This window comes from Heloderma suspectum, chromosome 15, assembly GCF_057233095.1.
Source record: "Heloderma suspectum isolate Gila_16-S chromosome 15, 16-S_ref, whole genome shotgun sequence".
NCBI classification, from domain to species: domain Eukaryota; kingdom Metazoa; phylum Chordata; class Lepidosauria; order Squamata; family Helodermatidae; genus Heloderma; species Heloderma suspectum.
In genome coordinates this window covers 11,410,175-11,428,319 of record NC_139472.1, presented here as the reverse complement: position 1 = coordinate 11,428,319, position 18,145 = coordinate 11,410,175, and the positions used below count along the sequence as shown (strand labels likewise).

The following is an 18,145-nucleotide window of genomic DNA, read 5'->3' as shown; positions in this document are numbered from 1 at the left end:
TACTTTATACAGATAGGGGCAAGTGCTGTGAGAGAGAACTTTTCCCAGCGCCGAAAAGTTTTTTCTGGATGAACAGATCATCATCGCATGATAAATCCATCCCTGGACTGTAATACTTAAGAATGCAGGTGGGGAGTTAGCATGATTGAATGCTCCCACGAGGGAGAAAGAAATAATTCCTCACAAAAAAAGAGTGTACCGTGAAGATGGACAAGCTTTTTTTCTTAAGAGTGTAGGGAGTTTTTATTGGGGGGGGGGGATAAGCATGCAACATTCCACCAGCAATCTGAAGTGATGGTATAGAGAGGGGTGGGCAGAAAGTAAATCTCCAGATGTTTTGAGTTGCGTTAGAATACCAAAAACATCTGGAGATCTACCTTCTGCCCACCTCTGGAATAGAGTCCAGAAATTGTTATTTATCTCATGAAGAGGTGTTCATCTGGAGAGCCTCAGAAAATAATTTAAGGTTGCTTTTCTTCAGGATTGCACCAATTATTTTCATATAAGCGAACTCCCATTTTTCTACCGCAGCAGAAATTCTTACCTCACCCCAAATTGGTTATTCTTGATAATTTGGATATACTTTTGGTTCATGTTATCCAGACTAGCAAAAGAACATACCTTTTGTGGGTGTGGACTTTTTTTCTGGACAATTTTATTTTAGATAATGCGTCTATACACTGTACATTCAGTCACTGTGGTATATATAAGCATAGCTATTTTCATACATAATTTGATAAAGTCCTTTATTTTACAATATTATCTGTTTCCAGGTCGGAAAGGGATGTGGAAAAAAGGGGGGTTTGAAAAGGACTATCAAGTTACACAGCAAAATAGATAAATACCCCACACTCTTTTTTTTCTTTTTCTTTTTTGTAAATCAGGCATTTATAAACAAGAAAGCATAATTACATAAAAATAGTTCTAAAATAGGAGAGTAAGTCATAAAATTGTTAGCAGCAGCTGGGGGGGGAAGTAACAAAGAAATGTGCTGAAATGGTTTTACCTGTTAGAAATTTGCAGCATTACCCCCTTGATTGAAAACATATTTCTGAGACTTCTTTTTGCTTTAAAAGACCTCTCTCTAAACACACAGACTGCTTGGGGGGTGGAAGGGGAAATGTCCATTTTATTTGCTTTTAATAATAAAATACTTTACAATGAAGAACAAAACTATGATGCAAATAATGGGAAGAAAGTTTTAACCGACACTGAAATTTTGAAGAAAAAAGTTTTTGTTTCTTTGTGGTTGTTTTTTTCTAACAAATTGTAACCTTTCTTATTTTAAAAACACAATTCTTAAAACAAGACAACTAAGTAAGAAAAAGGGTCTGAAAAAGTAAACACCATATACACTTATTATACAACTGTAAAATGAAAAAAAGAAGTATTTACAAATTAACTTTTTTTTTTACATTGGCTAGTTGTTTGAAAAAAGCAGGTTATTATGTATAATTATTAGCTGCTCCATAGATATGTCTTATTGCTGTTGGTATTCTTTCCCCCCTTCGTTAAAGTCTTATTTGAATATTTTTTTTAAAAAAGGAATTAAACTGAATATACAATTATCTAGATTATATATATTTATATCTATATATATTTGATGTATAGGGAGAGTCAACAGCCTATGTGATAAAACACCTCTTCTCCCCTTTCAAAGAAAACTTAACTGTGAGCATGATGGAATGGATGGTGCATTTGCAGTTTCTGCACCACCCACCAGCAAAGGAATGAAGCAGCTAGCTAGCAAAGAGAGCAAAACAAGAACATTATGAGCTCAACATAATAATGTATTTTCCCTTTACTGACTGGCTCCTTTGCACACTTAGGAGTGGGGCTGTGATGAGAAAAGAAGTTTTGCACAAGCAGTCGTTTACCCATTCACTTCAGTGTCAGAGAGCGCTCCATGCATTCATTGGAGTTAATGGTGGTCACACAGAACTCCGTGTGTTGATTTGGAGCCCTCGTGGAGCTTTTGATTTGGGCTGTTTTGAAAATTACCTTAGTGCAGCATCCCCTATTTGGATGGAATACACAGCCCATCCTCAGTGGCCACGGATCTCAAATACTAGTGACGGTTCTGCCATGCTTATAAGAGATCTTTATACACCATGGGACAAGGAATTTCTCCAAGGCAAACCCCATTTGCTGCAATGAAGCTTGAGCAGAAGTTATTCTTTGTTGACTGTATCAATCAACTGAAGGCAAGAGGGGAAATCATCCCAAGTAGCTGTGAAATGGATGCATTTTCTTTACCCATTTATTGTCTGACTTGGAAATCCATTAAATTTCCAAGCCACAAGGCAGAAAAAATTAAAAGAGGGTGTCTTTAAAAATGATTCTCATTTGGATCACTTTGCAGAGATGTCCACTTAACTGAATCATCCTATACTTGTTTACTCAAAAGTATGTCCCATCGAGGTCGAGAGGGGTTTTGCCCAAGTGAATAGGATGGTAGTAGTGTTAAATGGTTCGAGTGCACCTCCTAAAATGCATATCCATACTTAGGTATCAACCTGAGAAAGCTCCTTATCACACAGGTATATTTCTCAGGGAAGGGTGGTTGGTTGGCACTCCTTGTTATGCTTAGAATTTAGTGGTGAGGCTGTGTTTGGCTTTGCATAATCTGTAGAAATGGCCCTTAGATCAGTGGGATCACAGGATGCGACACTGAAATTCGGAGAAAAGATGCAGCTTGAATCACAAGACCTTTCCTTCCTTCTTAATGCTAAGTTGCTATAGAAGACGACATGGTTTTGCTTGTTTATTTCCCTGCTGATTTCCTGTTTGATCTGTTCAGCCTCTCTTCGCCTTGGGGTAGAAAATAAAAGGCTGCATGCACTGAAGTTGCATGCCTATACCATAGAAAGGTTTTTTTAAAAAAGAAAATATGCAATATGCAAAAGATGAGGTGACACATTGGTAAGAAATGTGTGCCCCTCTAGTTGCTTTAGCCTACAACTCCCATCAGCCCCTAGGCAGCATAATCAGTGGTGAAGGCTCATGGGAGTTATAGGCCTAACATCTGGAGGGCCACAAGTTGCCCACCCCTGCAGTACAGATGTCAGCATTGAGCATTTGAACTGGTACAATGGTAAGTAGAGACTTCTGAAGGCTGAGCCAGACAGAGACAGACGTTCTTATCGCCTTCCTTGCTAGCTTGCTTGCCATAACTTTGGGCCAGCCTCTACAGCTTGACCTAAGGTTTGGGAACATTACACAGCTCATGGAGGGGTTTGTGGCACAGCTGGATAGCGAGGAGATGGGAAGGGATAAGCACTGGTGTTCCTTGAATCTGTGTGAGGGCATCAGTACAGGAATTCATTAGATACAGCGATGGTTTCCAGATTTTGTACCTTTTTCACTTTGCCCTCTCACCCAAGGAACCAAACGCACTGGAGTGGACAATGGGGAGTGCTCTGTCACTCTGTATGAACTAAGTGCATCATAAAGCACCAACATGCCCCTGTTGCCACACAGTACAGGGGAAGGATCAGTATTCATGGGCAAACGATATTTCAGAGAAGCGGGCCCGCCATTAAAGAATGTTCCCCAGAACATGAATTTGAAACCTTTCTGGATTGGGCATCCATCCATGACATAAGAAAAATATAATTCCCAAAGACTACTCCTAGCCCCCAGCCAAAGTTAGGATGGGGGAAAGACAAAGAGTGAAAACAACCACCAGATTGTCCTAAGAGTACATTCTTGTCAATAAGTTTGAACGGCCAACAACTGTGGACTAAAACTGAAGTTATTTTGTGCCTCTTGAAGAAATAACTGCAAACTTAACAGAAAGCAAAAGAGATCCTGGAAATTTATACAGCTGAGAACAAAAAACACTTTATGCACCTTTACATAAGACAGTAATAATGCCCATTAATTAATATATGTATGGCAAAGATTTTAATTCCATGCATATGGGGATTTTAATAACTGCAGAAAAAAACATACAAAGAAGCAAAAAAAAATTAAATCCTCACATTAAAAAAATAACTGCATAAACACAATCAATATTCCTTTTGCATTGCACTTTACGAAGGGAGAGCTGAATCCACTCATTGCAAACGAACAAGGGCAAGACCTCAAACTCAAGACAACTTTGTATCATGCAGATTAGTTTGTATAGCTGTTTCTTGCTTCCCATATTTCAATTTTGCCTAATTTTTCTAATATATCTTCTTTTATTTTTCTGTTCCAACCCCCTCCCCACCCCCATAAAATGAACTTTCCTTCCTCCTCTTCATTGCTCATGCTTACAATAGCTAGTAGAATGGATAATATCAGCTTTTTAATTTTTTTAATACAACCTTTATTTTCTTTTTCTCTCTCTAGTGTATTGTAAGTCAATACTTTAATGTTAGGACAGGCAGCCGCATTGCTAACTGGAGAAAGACATCATTGCAGAGAGCAGTTTTTCTTCAGTGTTCATGAACAGGATAGAGGGGGAGAATTGGAGACTTTGTGATTGCTTCCCCCTCCCCCAGTTAAGGATTTAGGGTGGTTCTTTGTAAATGGCCATCCATCAGTCCTGGAAACCGATTCCAGAAAACAATTTAGGTAAGAGCATGAAACTGGATCAAGGTTTATGCGATTTGGGCGGAAGTGGTGGTCAAGATGTTGCTCACGGGTTTGCTTGCACTGGGGTGGGCCCAGCCGTGGTGGGCCCATTGTGGGCAGGATGGTGTTCCTGATTTTTACAGCAGAATAGCCGTGACCGCAACCTCAAGTGATCGTACTCCTACGTTACTGCTTGATTGCTAGAGAACATCATCTAGGAAACCTGACTCCATCATGCCTCTGCGACTGCAGTCAACAATTACAATTCCAAAACATTACATACCACCTTGTTCTCAAAAGTCAGCATCAGGTCCTGGAGGGTGTAGAGTTAAATCCAGGCCAACTTACAACGGACAATAGGTTAAAATGTCTCTCTAAGGGATGTAGGAAAAAGGAAAAAATAATAACAAAGTGCAGTTCTTTACAAACAACGTTTTCAAGAGGAAAATAAAATCCAGTGGGTTATTAAGTGTTGGCCCCAATCAGGTAGAAGCAGAACTCCCACTGGCGATTGGATTTTGCCCTGAGTTGTGTCATTTACTGCATATTTTTATATCCATTGTTGGGAGGGGAGGAGTTGCGGCATAGATCCCAATATTAAAGTATTTATCACATTTAATACAAAAAGCCCCCCCCATGACCCCCCCCCCAAGAATAAGAAATGTAGGCTTATTCACAGCAGCAAAAGTCTTTTGTCTCTTTAATACAATGTTGAGCACTCTTTGTGGGGCATCAAAATCCTCACATGTGATGGTGGAGTTAAGTCAATAAAATACTGAAATTTCTGAGGCGATGATTAAATGAGGATGAGTTCTCGGAGAAACCGGAAAGACAGGTTTCCAAACACACACGCCATACTCTCTTTCCCGCATATCTTTCACAAGCAACTTCATGGTCCAGCCGTCTTTTTGCTTTTGTCTCTCTCTCGCTCTCTCTTTTATACTCTTCTATTTGTTTCCTAAAACTGAAGTGCTCTGGAGTTGAAGTCAGTCTTTAAAACACATCAGTTAATAATTGACATTTATATATATATACATACATATATATGTATGTATTTGTATGTGTGTTACAGCGTAATTAACAAACACTGGACTTAATAAGGCTGGGTTCATTTAGGATATAGTTCTACCCCTATACCCCACTGAAACGTACAACCATCCCTTTTTCTCCACTAACTTTCTTTTCTTGGTTCAAGCATGGGAAAAACATATATTTTTTTAAACTAGGAAAAATTAAATCTGAAATTCTCATAGAAATTGCCTGGTTTAAAATGGTCATGGCTTACTCTTGGGTTTTTCCCGACACACTTCTCTAAGAAATAACCCAACATGTTGTAGCAATTTATCTTTACAGATTAGTCATTGACAGTATTCCTTTCTCCCACCTCCCTCCTGTTTATATATATATATATATATATATATATATATATATTTATTTTAAAAAACCTTGTCAATGGCTATAATACCACATCTTCATGACTCAATTGTTAGCATTTTTAAATAGCTTATAATAAAAGGGTTTGCGTGTGTCTCAATTCCAAAGTGTTCCCAGAAAGCAGCCCGTCGCGTCTCTTTGATTTCACTCGGATGCTGCTTGCCAGACAGGTTTTACCAGTAGAAAAAATTTTTTTTGCTGCAGACTCAAAAAGTAGTTTAGGCTTATAAACACTCTCCATGTTATAGGCACAGGAAGATGTTGTGCTATATGGATCGAAAAAAAGAGGTGGAATTCAGTGCTTCTGTTATAAAGAGTAACATTTGCCCTCCAATTAATCATAAAGTCCATGTTTATCGGTGGCGTGCCCGGGGACGCACGCCCTTGCTGCAGCACCTCTCCCACACACTCTCCCTTACTGTGCATATTTCGTCAGTCTGGCCTACAGATTAGACCCATGTCATTGCGCTTGTCAGAGCTGGCTTAGTTCTCCATGTCTTTTACTGTGTGCGCACTGCTGGGCAGATCGCTCTGTTTAGGCCACAGTTGCTCCTGAAGTTCCTTGACAACTTTTTCCAAGTGTTCTCGTGCTTCTGTCTCACGCAACAGATCAGCACGCAGCTGTTCTCTGTCTGCTTCTGCATGCTGGAGTTTCACCTGCAGGTCTTCAATCTATAATAATAACAACAACAACAACAATAATTGTCATCTATTTACATTGCAATTTACAAAGAACGAGAGAATGGTCCCCCACCCCCAACGTGTCTGCAATCTAAAACTAGACAAAAGAAAGGCAAGGGAGTAAGGGGAGGGAAATGGAGGCGAGGGTGAACCGGGGAAGAATGTGTGGCCACTGCAGTTAAGTTTACTGAGGTTTTGTGGCAGCATGGCTTGGAGACCCGGGGTGGCGCCGACAGCTTCACGGAAAAGGTGGGTTTTGAGGAGCGATCTGAAGGAAAGCATACACACAAGGTATTTTGCAGCTCTGTCACAAGCAAGGACTAGATTACAGGATCACCGAGGGAGACCACGATGTTCCATTTGCTGGGCCTTCAGAAATGAGACCTCACAACCCAGAAACAGCATTCAAGAGCTTGCTGGGCAAATATCTACGAGGGGTGACACCAACAAGCAAAATGCAGGAAAGAATTCACACGTTATGCTGGGAAAATAAACGTTTTCCGATCTAGGAAGGAACCATGCCATGCTGAGGCCAGCTGTCAGTTCCTTGCAGGGCGTTACCTGTATCGTGCCAGCATGTATTCTGTTTCACTCTGTCCAAAATGTATACTCGTAGAAATCATGATGTATGAAGCAGCCGTGAATTTTTATAAGAGAAGTTCTTTTTGAGGCTCACCTCTCCCCATCCCCATCCCCTCACCCTGCCGCTTGACTTCTGTGTCAGGTACAGAGAGCTGTTGCAGCCGTCAAGCCACGACAGCACAGCTATTCCACCTAACTCTAATGCTTTAAGGGACATTAAAAACGGGGTGGCAAGATGGTAACTTTAGAGACAGACATGCCAGACCTAAATCCTGACAAACTGAAAAAATGGCTAGGAAAGTGCCTATGTGCTAATTCCTTTTGACTGCTTTGAAAAATCACAGGCCTTGTTTTTTTCCAGCTGACTCCAGACTCATCCTTCTCTGATGCTATTTCTTAAGATGAGCAGACAAGCTGTGGGTTTTGCTAAATTAGAAACTGGGGAGACAGACGCGTCCTCTCTCACATTCAAACACAGACTTCCTATGTCGACATGGCAGCTGGGAGCTAAGGCAGAAGTACATCTAGCACGATACATATTTATTTTAAAAAGAAAAAGAAAAAAAGCACACAAACCCAGCCCTTTCCTCCCTTCCCCTCAACCTTGAGAAAAGAATAGGAAAACAAAAATCCAGATGTGTCCTACAGCGCGGCAAGTAAGCAGATGGGGGCACTGAACCTGCAAGCGTAATTGGGGGAACGTAAAAGAATGCAAACTTTGTGGAACTGTTCCCCACCCGTGCCCCAAACCTTCTGCTGAAGTGGAAGTCGACACCCAGTGCATGCAGCTCTGATCTGATTATGTTTAGTCTGGGCATCTCTTATCGGCAAGACGTCCCATGACGCTAGGAGGAGGAAATTTGCATCATTTCCTGCTTTTGCTCTCCTAAATTTGGCATGCCTTACAAAAGGAACTGTTGGACCGCTCCCCTTCCTGTTAACAAGATTATGAGGAAGAATTACATTTCACAGGGTTTTATTCAGGGTTTTTTCTCTCTTTCTCTCTCCAACGGTGGTGTTTGACAGTTTTTTTCTAAAGAGTACAAAACAACAACGATAAAGTCCCCTCATAGAGAAACCCACACGTTGTTATCGCATATAGCTGATTTTGTAAAAATCATGCCCTGTGAACATCCAGCAAGATGACTTCATGGTTTTTTGTCCTGAATTCCCACTTCCCCAGCTCTCACTAGGGAAGGATTCTGGCTCAGTGGTAGACCTTGTATGCAAGGCCCCTGGTTCAATCCCTGAAAACTCCCCCCTCCCCCAAAAGGACACAACACTGGTGTGTGCACTACATTTGCCTCTTACAAAAATGCATTTACGTTTCCCTTATGATTAGCGCTGCGGGGGGCTGCATTCTTTGCTGAAGACGGCAGTGTGGTGTAGAGATCAGCATACTGGACGATGAGTGGAGAGACGTATTGTGAGTTGAGGTCCCTGTTCAGCCATCTGGCTCACTGGGTAACTTCGGGGCTGTAGCTCAGTGGTCGAGCACCCAGGGCTGGCCCAGGACATTTTGCTGCCTGAGCAGAGCAGCAAATGGTGCCCCCCCCCCCAACCAAGGTGCATAGTATCCAAAGCCACCCAAGTTATTTTTGTACATGAGGCAAAAAATCCCATAAGCACCTCTCACCATCCCTAGCAGTAGAAATACAATAATAACTATGATTTGCTGCCCTTTCAGGACACCCAAAATCTGCTGCCTGAGGCGACTGCATCACTCTGCCTCATGGTAGGGCCGGCCCTGTGAGCACCCGCTTTGCACACAGAAGGTCCCAGGTTCAATCCCCAGCATCTCCACATAGGCCTGGGAAGGGCTCACTCCCTGAGATGATGGGAGCCACTGCCAGTCAGTGTAGACAATGTTGAGCTAGCTGGGCTCAGGTCTGACTAAGTATAAGGCAGCTTCCTATGTTTCATTACTCTGAACAGAGTATGAAATGCTTTGTGTTTGATGTGACAAGAACTGAACACCTTGGGATGCACCTACGTTTTCAATGTTCAGAGTTCCAGGTCTACCAGAGACGAGTATTTCCTTTTTGGTGGGTGGCCAGGTGTCCTCTTTTACAGTGGACCATCCTCTATTTGGAGGATCATCCAGTCCAATTCTGGGTTAAAGACAGCTCTCCCACCCTGGGGGCATTCAAGATGAAGCTGGGCAGCCATCTGTCAGGGATGCTTTGACTTGGGATTCCTGCATTGAGCAGGGGGCTGGACTCGATGGTCTAATAGGCCCCTTCCAACCCAACTATTCTATGATTCTACACCATTTTGATAATTTCTGCCGAGACTGACCCTACCAGACACTATTAGAGAAGTGATTTTGAAAGGTTCTTAAGGCTGCCATGTTGGCCTCAAAGCAGTTCTTGCTTTCTCTTTCACTTCCTTATTTTTTTCCTTTTTTACCCCACTGGCAAAGGTGATGGATATTATGATTCTGCTCTTTTATAATTCCCACCACCCTCTCCGCCATTGGGATGTAAAAATCAAATAAAATGAGGAAACAGAAACCAAGAAGCACGTTGAAAATCTTCATTTTGAATGCTGGGCTGTCAGTGTACTTCAAGAAAGCGTTTTGTGAAGTTTGGTCAGAAGCCTAGAAATCTGTCAGGAGACCCTCGCAGGCTCTGCCCTCACCTGGGCGGAGTATTTGGCTCGCAGCCTGCCTGCTTCGCATCCTTTGTCGCACACCCGGACCTGTCTGGCTTGCTCCAGTTCCCGCTTTAGCCGTATCCGTGACTCGTTGGCCTCCTTCATTTTCTTCTCATTCTCGGCGCGGAGGCGCTCGATCTCCTTCCGCAAGTTGCGCTTGGCTTCGGTGGCCTCTCTCAGCTTCTCCTTCTTAGCCACACGTAGGAACTCCAGCTCCTGAAGCAAGACAGGAAAAGGCCTCCTGAATAAGTCTTAAAAGTAGTGAGCTTTCAGAGGGAGGGAAAGTTATGTCATAGGGGAGGTGTCTCGAGAACCGCAGTCAGTTCTAGTGACTGGGGTGGAAAATAGTGGAGAGCAGGGATGGAGGAATATTCCAAATTCCTGGATGGATTTAATGGTCAAGCACTGGAGATGGTAAATATGTAAAATTTCTATGGCCTCGCATCAAATCATTAGGTACAGCGCTAAGCAGACGTCTGGGTGTTTCCTAACTCTTCTAGACTTTGTGTATTATGCATTAAAATAAAAAGAAATAAAATGCAGGGGGGGTCCATTCTTATATTGTGAGTCATGACTGATCTGGGCTTTAACAGGGTTACAAGTGGGATAAATGTTACATCTCTCCCCGGTCCTCCACCCTTTCCTATTTCTAGAGGCAGTCCTTCCTTTGTTAAGCAGCATACTGCAGCAGGGGTCATGGGAAACCCTCTGTTTTCTGGCGAATCTTGTTTCCTAGCCAGAACATGTTATCCTGGCTTGTGTTTTTGTCTCCCAGCCATTCTACACACAAAACCTTTGCCCCCCTCCAAACAAAGTTAACGGAATCGGATCCAGCTAGGCCCTTGTGTGTTGGCCGAGTCTAAGCCCCATTAAAGTTCTGCTTGGCATTTTCTGGCAGTCTCTTTTGAGAAAGTCCAGGAACAGACTTGAGGTCATGCAGAGAGAACCAGTACGCCCAGGATGAGCAAACAAGAAGCTACTGATCAGCACCCTCCTGTGGAAGTCAGCAGCTGGGTTACGGTACTGAATCCAGCCACCCAAGGCAATTTAATCTGCCCCCTGCTAGTTCTCAAAACAAATTAGTATTATTTTTATTCCTCCTAAAGCGCTCAGGGCAGTGTATAAGGTTTTCCCTGCCCCGATTTTTATCTTCACACCAATCCTGCGAGGAATGTTAGGCTGAGAGAGAGTGAGAATTGCAGTGTCACCCAGTGCGCTACATGGCTGGGCAGGGGCTCAGCCCAACTCTTGAACTCCATAAATGGGGAGCCCTTGCTGCTAAGCTTATATCAAAACTGTTCTTGGTGCCACTGTAATTTTGACATTAATGCAGGGGCAATTTCAGAGGAAGACCTCCCAGTGAGGCAAGCCAGGAATGTACTCATGTGAAAGTGAATTCTGGTTTATTCCTCCCCCCAGTCACATGGGATGAATGAAGTGGGGGAGCCCTTGGGCTCCTTTCTGCTTATGCATGCAGAGTTAAACCATGGTTTAGCATTATGTGTGAACACTCCTGTTTGGGGAAAGCAAGTTCCATAAATTGATGATTTATATGAAGAAGTGCATCCTTTTGTCTAAATCTTCCAGCAAATCAGCTCCACTGGATGACCCCAACTTTCAGTATTATGAGAGGAACCCCAAAACCTCTCTCCATCCACTTTCTCTACACAACGTCCAAATCCATACATCTCTTATTTATTTATTACATTCATATCTTGCCTTTTTTCCTCTTTAAGGAACCCACGGCAGTGTACGTTCTCCTCCTCCTCTCCATTTTATCTTGACAACAACAACCCTGTGAGGTAGGTTGGGCTGAGAGTCTGTGACTGGCCCAAAGTCACACAGCAAGCTTCCATGGCCGAGTGGAGACTAGAACCCGGATCTCCTGGTTCCCAGCCCAACACTCTCGCCACTACACCACACTAGCTGTCGTATCATGTCTGTGCCCACCTGCCACCTGACTCACCTTTCTTCTCTAAACTAAAATGCCCCAAACGGGGTGACCTTTCCTCGTAGGGTATTTTCCCCAGCCCCTTCATCATTTTGGTTGCCCTTTTCCACACCTTCCCCTTCTCTACAATATCCTTTCTGAGGAGCAGTGACAAGAACTGTACACTCTCTGACATGGGACGTCACGCTTCTTCTAAGATTTGACTCCTCTGAGACATATCATCTCAAAACAAATAAAATATGCTTCTTGCTTCAAACGTATCATTTTATCCACATGCAAATGAATAAAACTCATACAATTAAGCAAGTAAAGGCGCAATCCTATGCATGTTTCGACAGAAAAAAGGCCTACAGCTACCCAGCATTCCCCATCCAACAGCTCTTAAACTTATTTCATGGAGTTGCAACCCTAGTAAGGTTTGTTTCCCAAAACATTTGGAAGGAAGAGGGGGTGTTTGGGCTTTTTATAAATTGGGGAGGAAGAGGTTGCCCCCATATTTTGTCTCATGATGGTCGCACGTCATTACCTGGTGTAGGCTGCGTTTGGCCTGCAAGGCAGCATTGAGTTTTTCTTCCTGCTTCACTCTCATCTTCACGACTTCATGGAGGAACTTTTCTTTGGCTTCTTTCGTGTCCAGGCCACCATCCAAGGCTTGCCTGAGGTGTTCCAGCTCAGCCTCCAACCCATTGGTGCTGCTCTGAGGCTCCGCATGACTTGCAACTTCAAACACGTTGCTGACGGCAGGCGGAGCTTGCATGCTGGGTGAGCTCATGTCCTTGGCTGAGCTCGAAGAGGTGAAGGACGGGGAGGAGAGTGAGGACAAAGAGGAGGTGACTGCAAAGAAACACAGAGGCGGCCATGCCCCCGCCACCACAAACAGCGTTAGAACGCTAAAAAAAGCTAGCCGCAAGTTGCTCAGCACAGGACGACCTTTCCTCCGTGGTTCCCTTTTTAAAACACCCTATGCACCAACCCAGGAGTCTCTGTCCCCTTTTGCAGGTATATTTTCCTGGCTGTGGTTACCACTGGTAAAGCAAAGAACACTGCTCTTTCATGCTTACAAACCGTCTGTTCTGATAGGCAGGGTATGTGTGAAAAGAGGACCTACACATTGCAAGAACTGGGGGGGGGGGGAATGCGACCTTGTCAGCGGGGTCTGAAAAAGTTTTGCCTTCAGATTTTCCACATGGAACTGAATAGCTGTCCTTTGCTTAAATGGGATAAAATAAGGGAAAATTCCAGGATTAGCCCATGTATGTGCCCCACAGAACTCAATGGGAGGTATTAAGAGCTGAACCAGCCACTGCCTGCAAAGCCCAGCTAGTGCAAAGCCCTGGGGACAGGAGTGCACGTTTCAGTGATAAGCTCTTTTTATTTATTTATTTATTTCATTTCTATACCGCCCAATAGCCGAAGCTCTCTGGGCGGTTCACAAAAACTAAAACCAAACAACACACAATAAAACAATTTAAAATATATAGAACATTAAAACCACAATATTGGCTCAAATTGCTCCCCTACCCTCTTTGATATGATAGATACGCTGAAATATGTATGGTGGAATTCCTTCTTCCAGAGTCCAGCAAGGAGGAAGTTTGTGTCACCAGATTTTGTAATTCTGATTTGTTCTTTTCTCCAGGATATATGTGATTTTACTGCAGTTCCAAAACATTTGGAACAATAAAGATTCAAGGTATCTGTGCTCTTTCTTTAACCCCTTCTACTGCAATGACACCTTATTCCTCCACAGGAACCTGCCCAGGGTTTAAGATCCTCGGGAGAAGGCTTTTGCTCTGTCCTGCCACCATCAGAGGCACATTTGGTGGAGATGTGAGACAGGGCCTTCTTGGTGAGTGCCCCCAGGCTCTGGAACTCTCTGCCAAGGGAAGCCAGGACAGGTCCATCTGTGTTGTTCTTCCATCAGCAGGCAAAGACATTTTTATTCAGCCTGGGCTTTGGTTGAATAAAAGTAGGTTTCCTTAATATTACTGATGTGTTTTCAATTGATTTGCTTTTATGCTTTAATTATAATTTTGTATCTTAGCTTACAGGGCCGGCCCTACCATGAGGCAGAGTGATGCAGCTGCTTCAGGCAGCAGATTTAAAAGGGCAGCAAACTGTTAGCTATTCAGTTTGTTAATATTGTATTTTTACTGCGAGAGATGAGGACAGGTGCTTGTGGATTTTCTGCCACACATGCCAAAATCATGCGCCTGGCTTTGCGTCCCATGCACTTTCACTCGGATGGATGAGGACCACTATTTGTTGCTCCGCCTCAGGCGGCAAAATGTCTCGGGCAGCCCTGCTAGCTTCTGTAGTGGAAAAGGCAGGATACAAATAATGTTCCTGAGCAAAGTAGGAGATGAAGCAAGATTGGATAACTCACACTTACATTCTTCTCGTGTTTCTACTTCGATTTCTGCTTCTGACTCCTTATCTTCTTCTGTGGCAGGGAGGGTGGTGGTGGTGGTGGGTGTTACGGCAGTGGTGGGTGTAGGTTCGGGAACGGTTGGATTTTCAGAGACGTGTTTCCTTTTTCTTGGCTGGGGAGGGCTGTTCAGTGGCTCATTACTCCGTGGTACTGCCATGGCACACGGGGGGTTGCTGACGACCTTTGGCTGAGGAGGTGGGGCGAGGGCAACATTGGGAGCTACGGCATTCTCAAAACTTTTGTATGAATACGAACTGTAGAGTTCCACAAGGAGAGAAAGGAAGAAAAAGAAATGGCACATTGACTTACACAACAGCCTTCACCATGCTATTTCAGGGGTGACCACACACACCATACATTTTGCAGGCTTACAAGATATCGCCATATGTCGATTCACGTGCAAGTTTTCAGTAATACAATGAATCAGCTAAAGCCTTAACTGTAAAAGTTTACCTCCTAACTGGGCAAGCCACTTTATGCCCCCACGTTTAATTGAGCAAAGGGCCCTGATCTAAAAGTGCAGCCCAACCCTATTCTTGATTACACTGAGGTAAGGCAGGACACAGAGTAATGGGCTCAAGTGACAGGAAGCCAGATTCCGGCTGAACATCAGGAAAAACGTCCTGACTGTTGGAGCAAGACGACAATGGAACCAACTACCTAGGGAGGTGGTGGGCTCTCCCACACTGGAGGCCTTCAAGACAAGGCTGGACAGCCATCTGGCAGGGATGCTCTGACTTGGATTCCTGCATTGAGCAGGGGGTTGGACTCGATGGCCTTGTAGGCCCCTTCCAACCCTACTATTCTATGATGCTATGATTCTAAGTCTCACTTTGTTAACTGGGGCTTGCTTTTCTTATGTTCCCGCCTTTAAAATTAATGGGGCTTCAGGTTAGTACATCTCCCACTCACCTGTCTCTGATCAAAGCAGGGATGTAATTAGAGAGATCCTTCTCGTTTGCGGAAACGGCGGGGGACCAGGGCCGGAACGCAGAGAGGCGCTGTCGTGGGTGTATGCAGCTCTGCTAGAACAGCGAGAAAATAGTGTGAGGCAAATATATGAAAAAAGGATTGGGACAGGACACAAGCGAGAAATCTGGTAGTAGTTGGGAGCTCTAAGATACATTGCGGCACAGGAAGAAGCACAGATCCATATGGAAAAGCAAAGCCTCCTTGTACAAGGAGCTGAGTACATTTGGAAATTATTTAATTATTTCAGTGGCAGAGCCCCTACTTTGCATGCAGGAGGTCCCAGGTTCAACCCCTGTCATCTCCAGATAGGGCTAGGAAACTGTCCTGCCTGAAACCCTGGGGAGCTGTTGCAAGGATAGACAATACTGGGGTCAATAAACAGCCAAATAAACTAAGTGACATGTGCATATATCCCCATATACATTCTGCCGCCACCTTGTGCAGAAAAAGATGTTCACCTACAACTTGGAAGAGTTGTTGGAAGAGAAATATCTGCAGCCGTGTCTTATCTAAGGGCTGCTGCATTTTTGTTGTAAAAGCAGATCTATAAAAACAGTTCCTAAAACAGAAATAGAGCATTTAAGATGCAAACTACAAAGTGTGAAAAAGAGCAGTGTGTGCACGCAGGGATACACACATAGACGCACACATAATGCATTCTTTATTCCCAACGTAAATTCCCACCCCACAGCTGACATTTTGACACTCATTGTGTGGCTGTGTTCTTTGGAAAAGGCACATAGCCATGATGTCAGTGTGATCTTTTGGGGCACCTTGCTCTGGAAAACCATTTTGGAACTACTCATATATGTGGTTTCATCCCAACTCCACCTGCAGAGGGGTTTGTGCAGGTAATTGAAGAATCTATGGATTTTTAAACCTAATTCCTGGTTTGCAGACATAGAAACGTAAGAAGACCCTGTACACCAGGCCAGACTATTTATCTATCTAGCCCAGTATTCTCTATTCTGACTGGCATGGATCTCCAGGGTCTCAAGCAGAGAGGCATCTTCTCCATCACCTGATTGTTTTAGCTGGTTACCAGGGACTGAACATGGGACCACCTGCATGCAAAGCAAGAGCTCTACCACCAAGTTAAGACCCCCCTTCACTAAAACTCACCTTGCTGGATGAACTGGACAAAGATCGCAACCAACTAGACTGTTTCTCTTTGTCACCTACTATTGGTGACTGAAAGGAATCATCTGTTTTGGGTTTCTTGGGGGCAGGAGGATCAGATGAGACCTGAAGGAGAAAAGAAGATTTAATGGTTGGATGCTTTATTGTGGTCATTTTCCATTGCTTTTTAAAAAATCAAATGTAGGTCAAACAACCACTAGTTGAACCGTAAGTACATCCACATAGGGTCAATTATCACAGCAGCAAGTAAGCTGCTCTTTTAGTATCGCCCAACAGCTCACTGGGACCATCCTTTTCTTGTAGGTAGCCATGTTGGTCCATTACAAAATTCCAAAAGGACCAGTATGACAATATCTTTATTAAGAGCAAGTAAAACGTCACAAAGCAAGTCAGCAAACTTTGGAGTTCTTGCAGAACTCTTCTTCAGGCTGGCTATTAAACAAAATGGGGGGTGAGGAAGGAAAAGTAGGGCATGAAGTTAAAGCTCCCAAAGTCTGCAGCTGTAACAGTCTTAAAATTAAGTGCAGGCGGAGTTGTGCAGACTTTGGATTAGCCTCTGCTAGGTGCTAAACAGATTGCTTGTGTTCATTCACTTACAAAAGGTGTTACCAAAAGATTGCATTTAATGATAGCTACTACAGCAGGCAAAGTCAGCACTTTGTTTTTGCTGCTGTTCTTGAATTATAGAAATGTCTCGCCCTGGCAAGAAAATACCAGCACAAGTACAGAGATGTCACAAATACATTAAGTCAAGCCAATAAGTAGCATATACAAACAATATTTTCTCCAAAGAAGACAAAATAAATCTGTCTCACACCCTGGCCTGGTTTAATTACCTTAAAGACTAACTGATAGAAAAATTGAATAAAGCAGGCTCTAGTCCACCAAAGTTGTCACACTAAATGTTTAAAGGTGCTACAAGAATCCTTTTAAATGTGTTTACATGCATTTACAAATTCTACCCATCTTCCACATGAATTAGGGAGTTGAAAACTGTCACATTTATAAATCATCTGCACCTATAGATGGGAGGAAATCCAGGGTCCCCTAATGTTATTTATTTCTGATGGAGATAAAGCCTATCTCATTTTGGAGCATATATTGTCTCTCAGCAGATATTTGCACCATCCTGTAGGTTTTCAGCTTCAGGACAAGATTAAATCCACCGAAATTGGGGGAAACCCTTTACAATTAATTTTCACCTATGTTTGCAGGGGCGCATGTGTGTGTTCAATACCACCAAGTAGAAATTTGTAAGATTAAAAACAAAAAACAAAAAAAAACCACCCTGTGTAATTCACCTACATATCCCTCCAGGATTGGCAGGGGGTGGAGTTAAAAAAACACACACACCTCTACAAAGGTAAGAATCAAGATTTCTAGAATATGTAGGCTAAAAGACAAAGCATTTTTTAAAAGCGCTCCTTTAAAAAACCTTATATAGTCAAAGCTTTCATGCCGTCTGTCCCCCTGTTAAGTTAGTCTGCTGCCTCCTTTTCTAATTGTATGCAGAAAGGTACGTTTTTAAAACTGTGGTTTCTGAATTGGAAAGATTATTTTAGATGAGAACAGGGCAGACTTTGTTATTCTGTTTGCAGTGGTTGTTATGCCAATGACTTCACTGTGCCGCAGCTGCAGCAGCGTCTGGTGGCCAGTTGCCAGGATCTGCTTTGCCTTTTCCACAAGGGCCTCTGCTCAGCCTATAAATCACCCGCAAGCATAAGCAAGCCCTTTGGCCG

The 18,145-nt window shown here is 43.3% G+C and overlaps 1 protein-coding gene across 5 annotated transcripts in view; it reads right to left on the bottom strand.

Annotated features, from left to right (window-relative positions):
• Positions 1 to 632: 632 nt before the first annotated feature.
• The window catches only part of SKI (SKI proto-oncogene), a 165,823-nt gene continuing 148,310 nt past the window's right edge, over positions 633 to 18,145 (bottom strand). Inside the window, exons 3-8 of one of the 5 annotated variants that reach the window (XM_084821899.1) lie at positions 16,389 to 16,511; positions 15,207 to 15,319; positions 14,250 to 14,548; positions 12,390 to 12,697; positions 9,898 to 10,128; positions 633 to 6,666 (exon numbers count right to left, since the gene is read on the bottom strand). In XM_084821899.1, coding sequence (XP_084678025.1) covers positions 6,478 to 6,666; positions 9,898 to 10,128; positions 12,390 to 12,697; positions 14,250 to 14,548; positions 15,207 to 15,319; positions 16,389 to 16,511 — 1,263 coding nt within the window. In that variant the 3' untranslated portion in view covers positions 633 to 6,477. The remainder of the gene's footprint in view (positions 6,667 to 9,897; positions 10,129 to 12,389; positions 12,698 to 14,249; positions 14,549 to 15,206; positions 15,320 to 16,388; positions 16,512 to 18,145) is intronic. The other 4 variants (XM_084821900.1, XM_084821898.1, XM_084821895.1 and 1 more) reach the window with 4 other exon arrangements.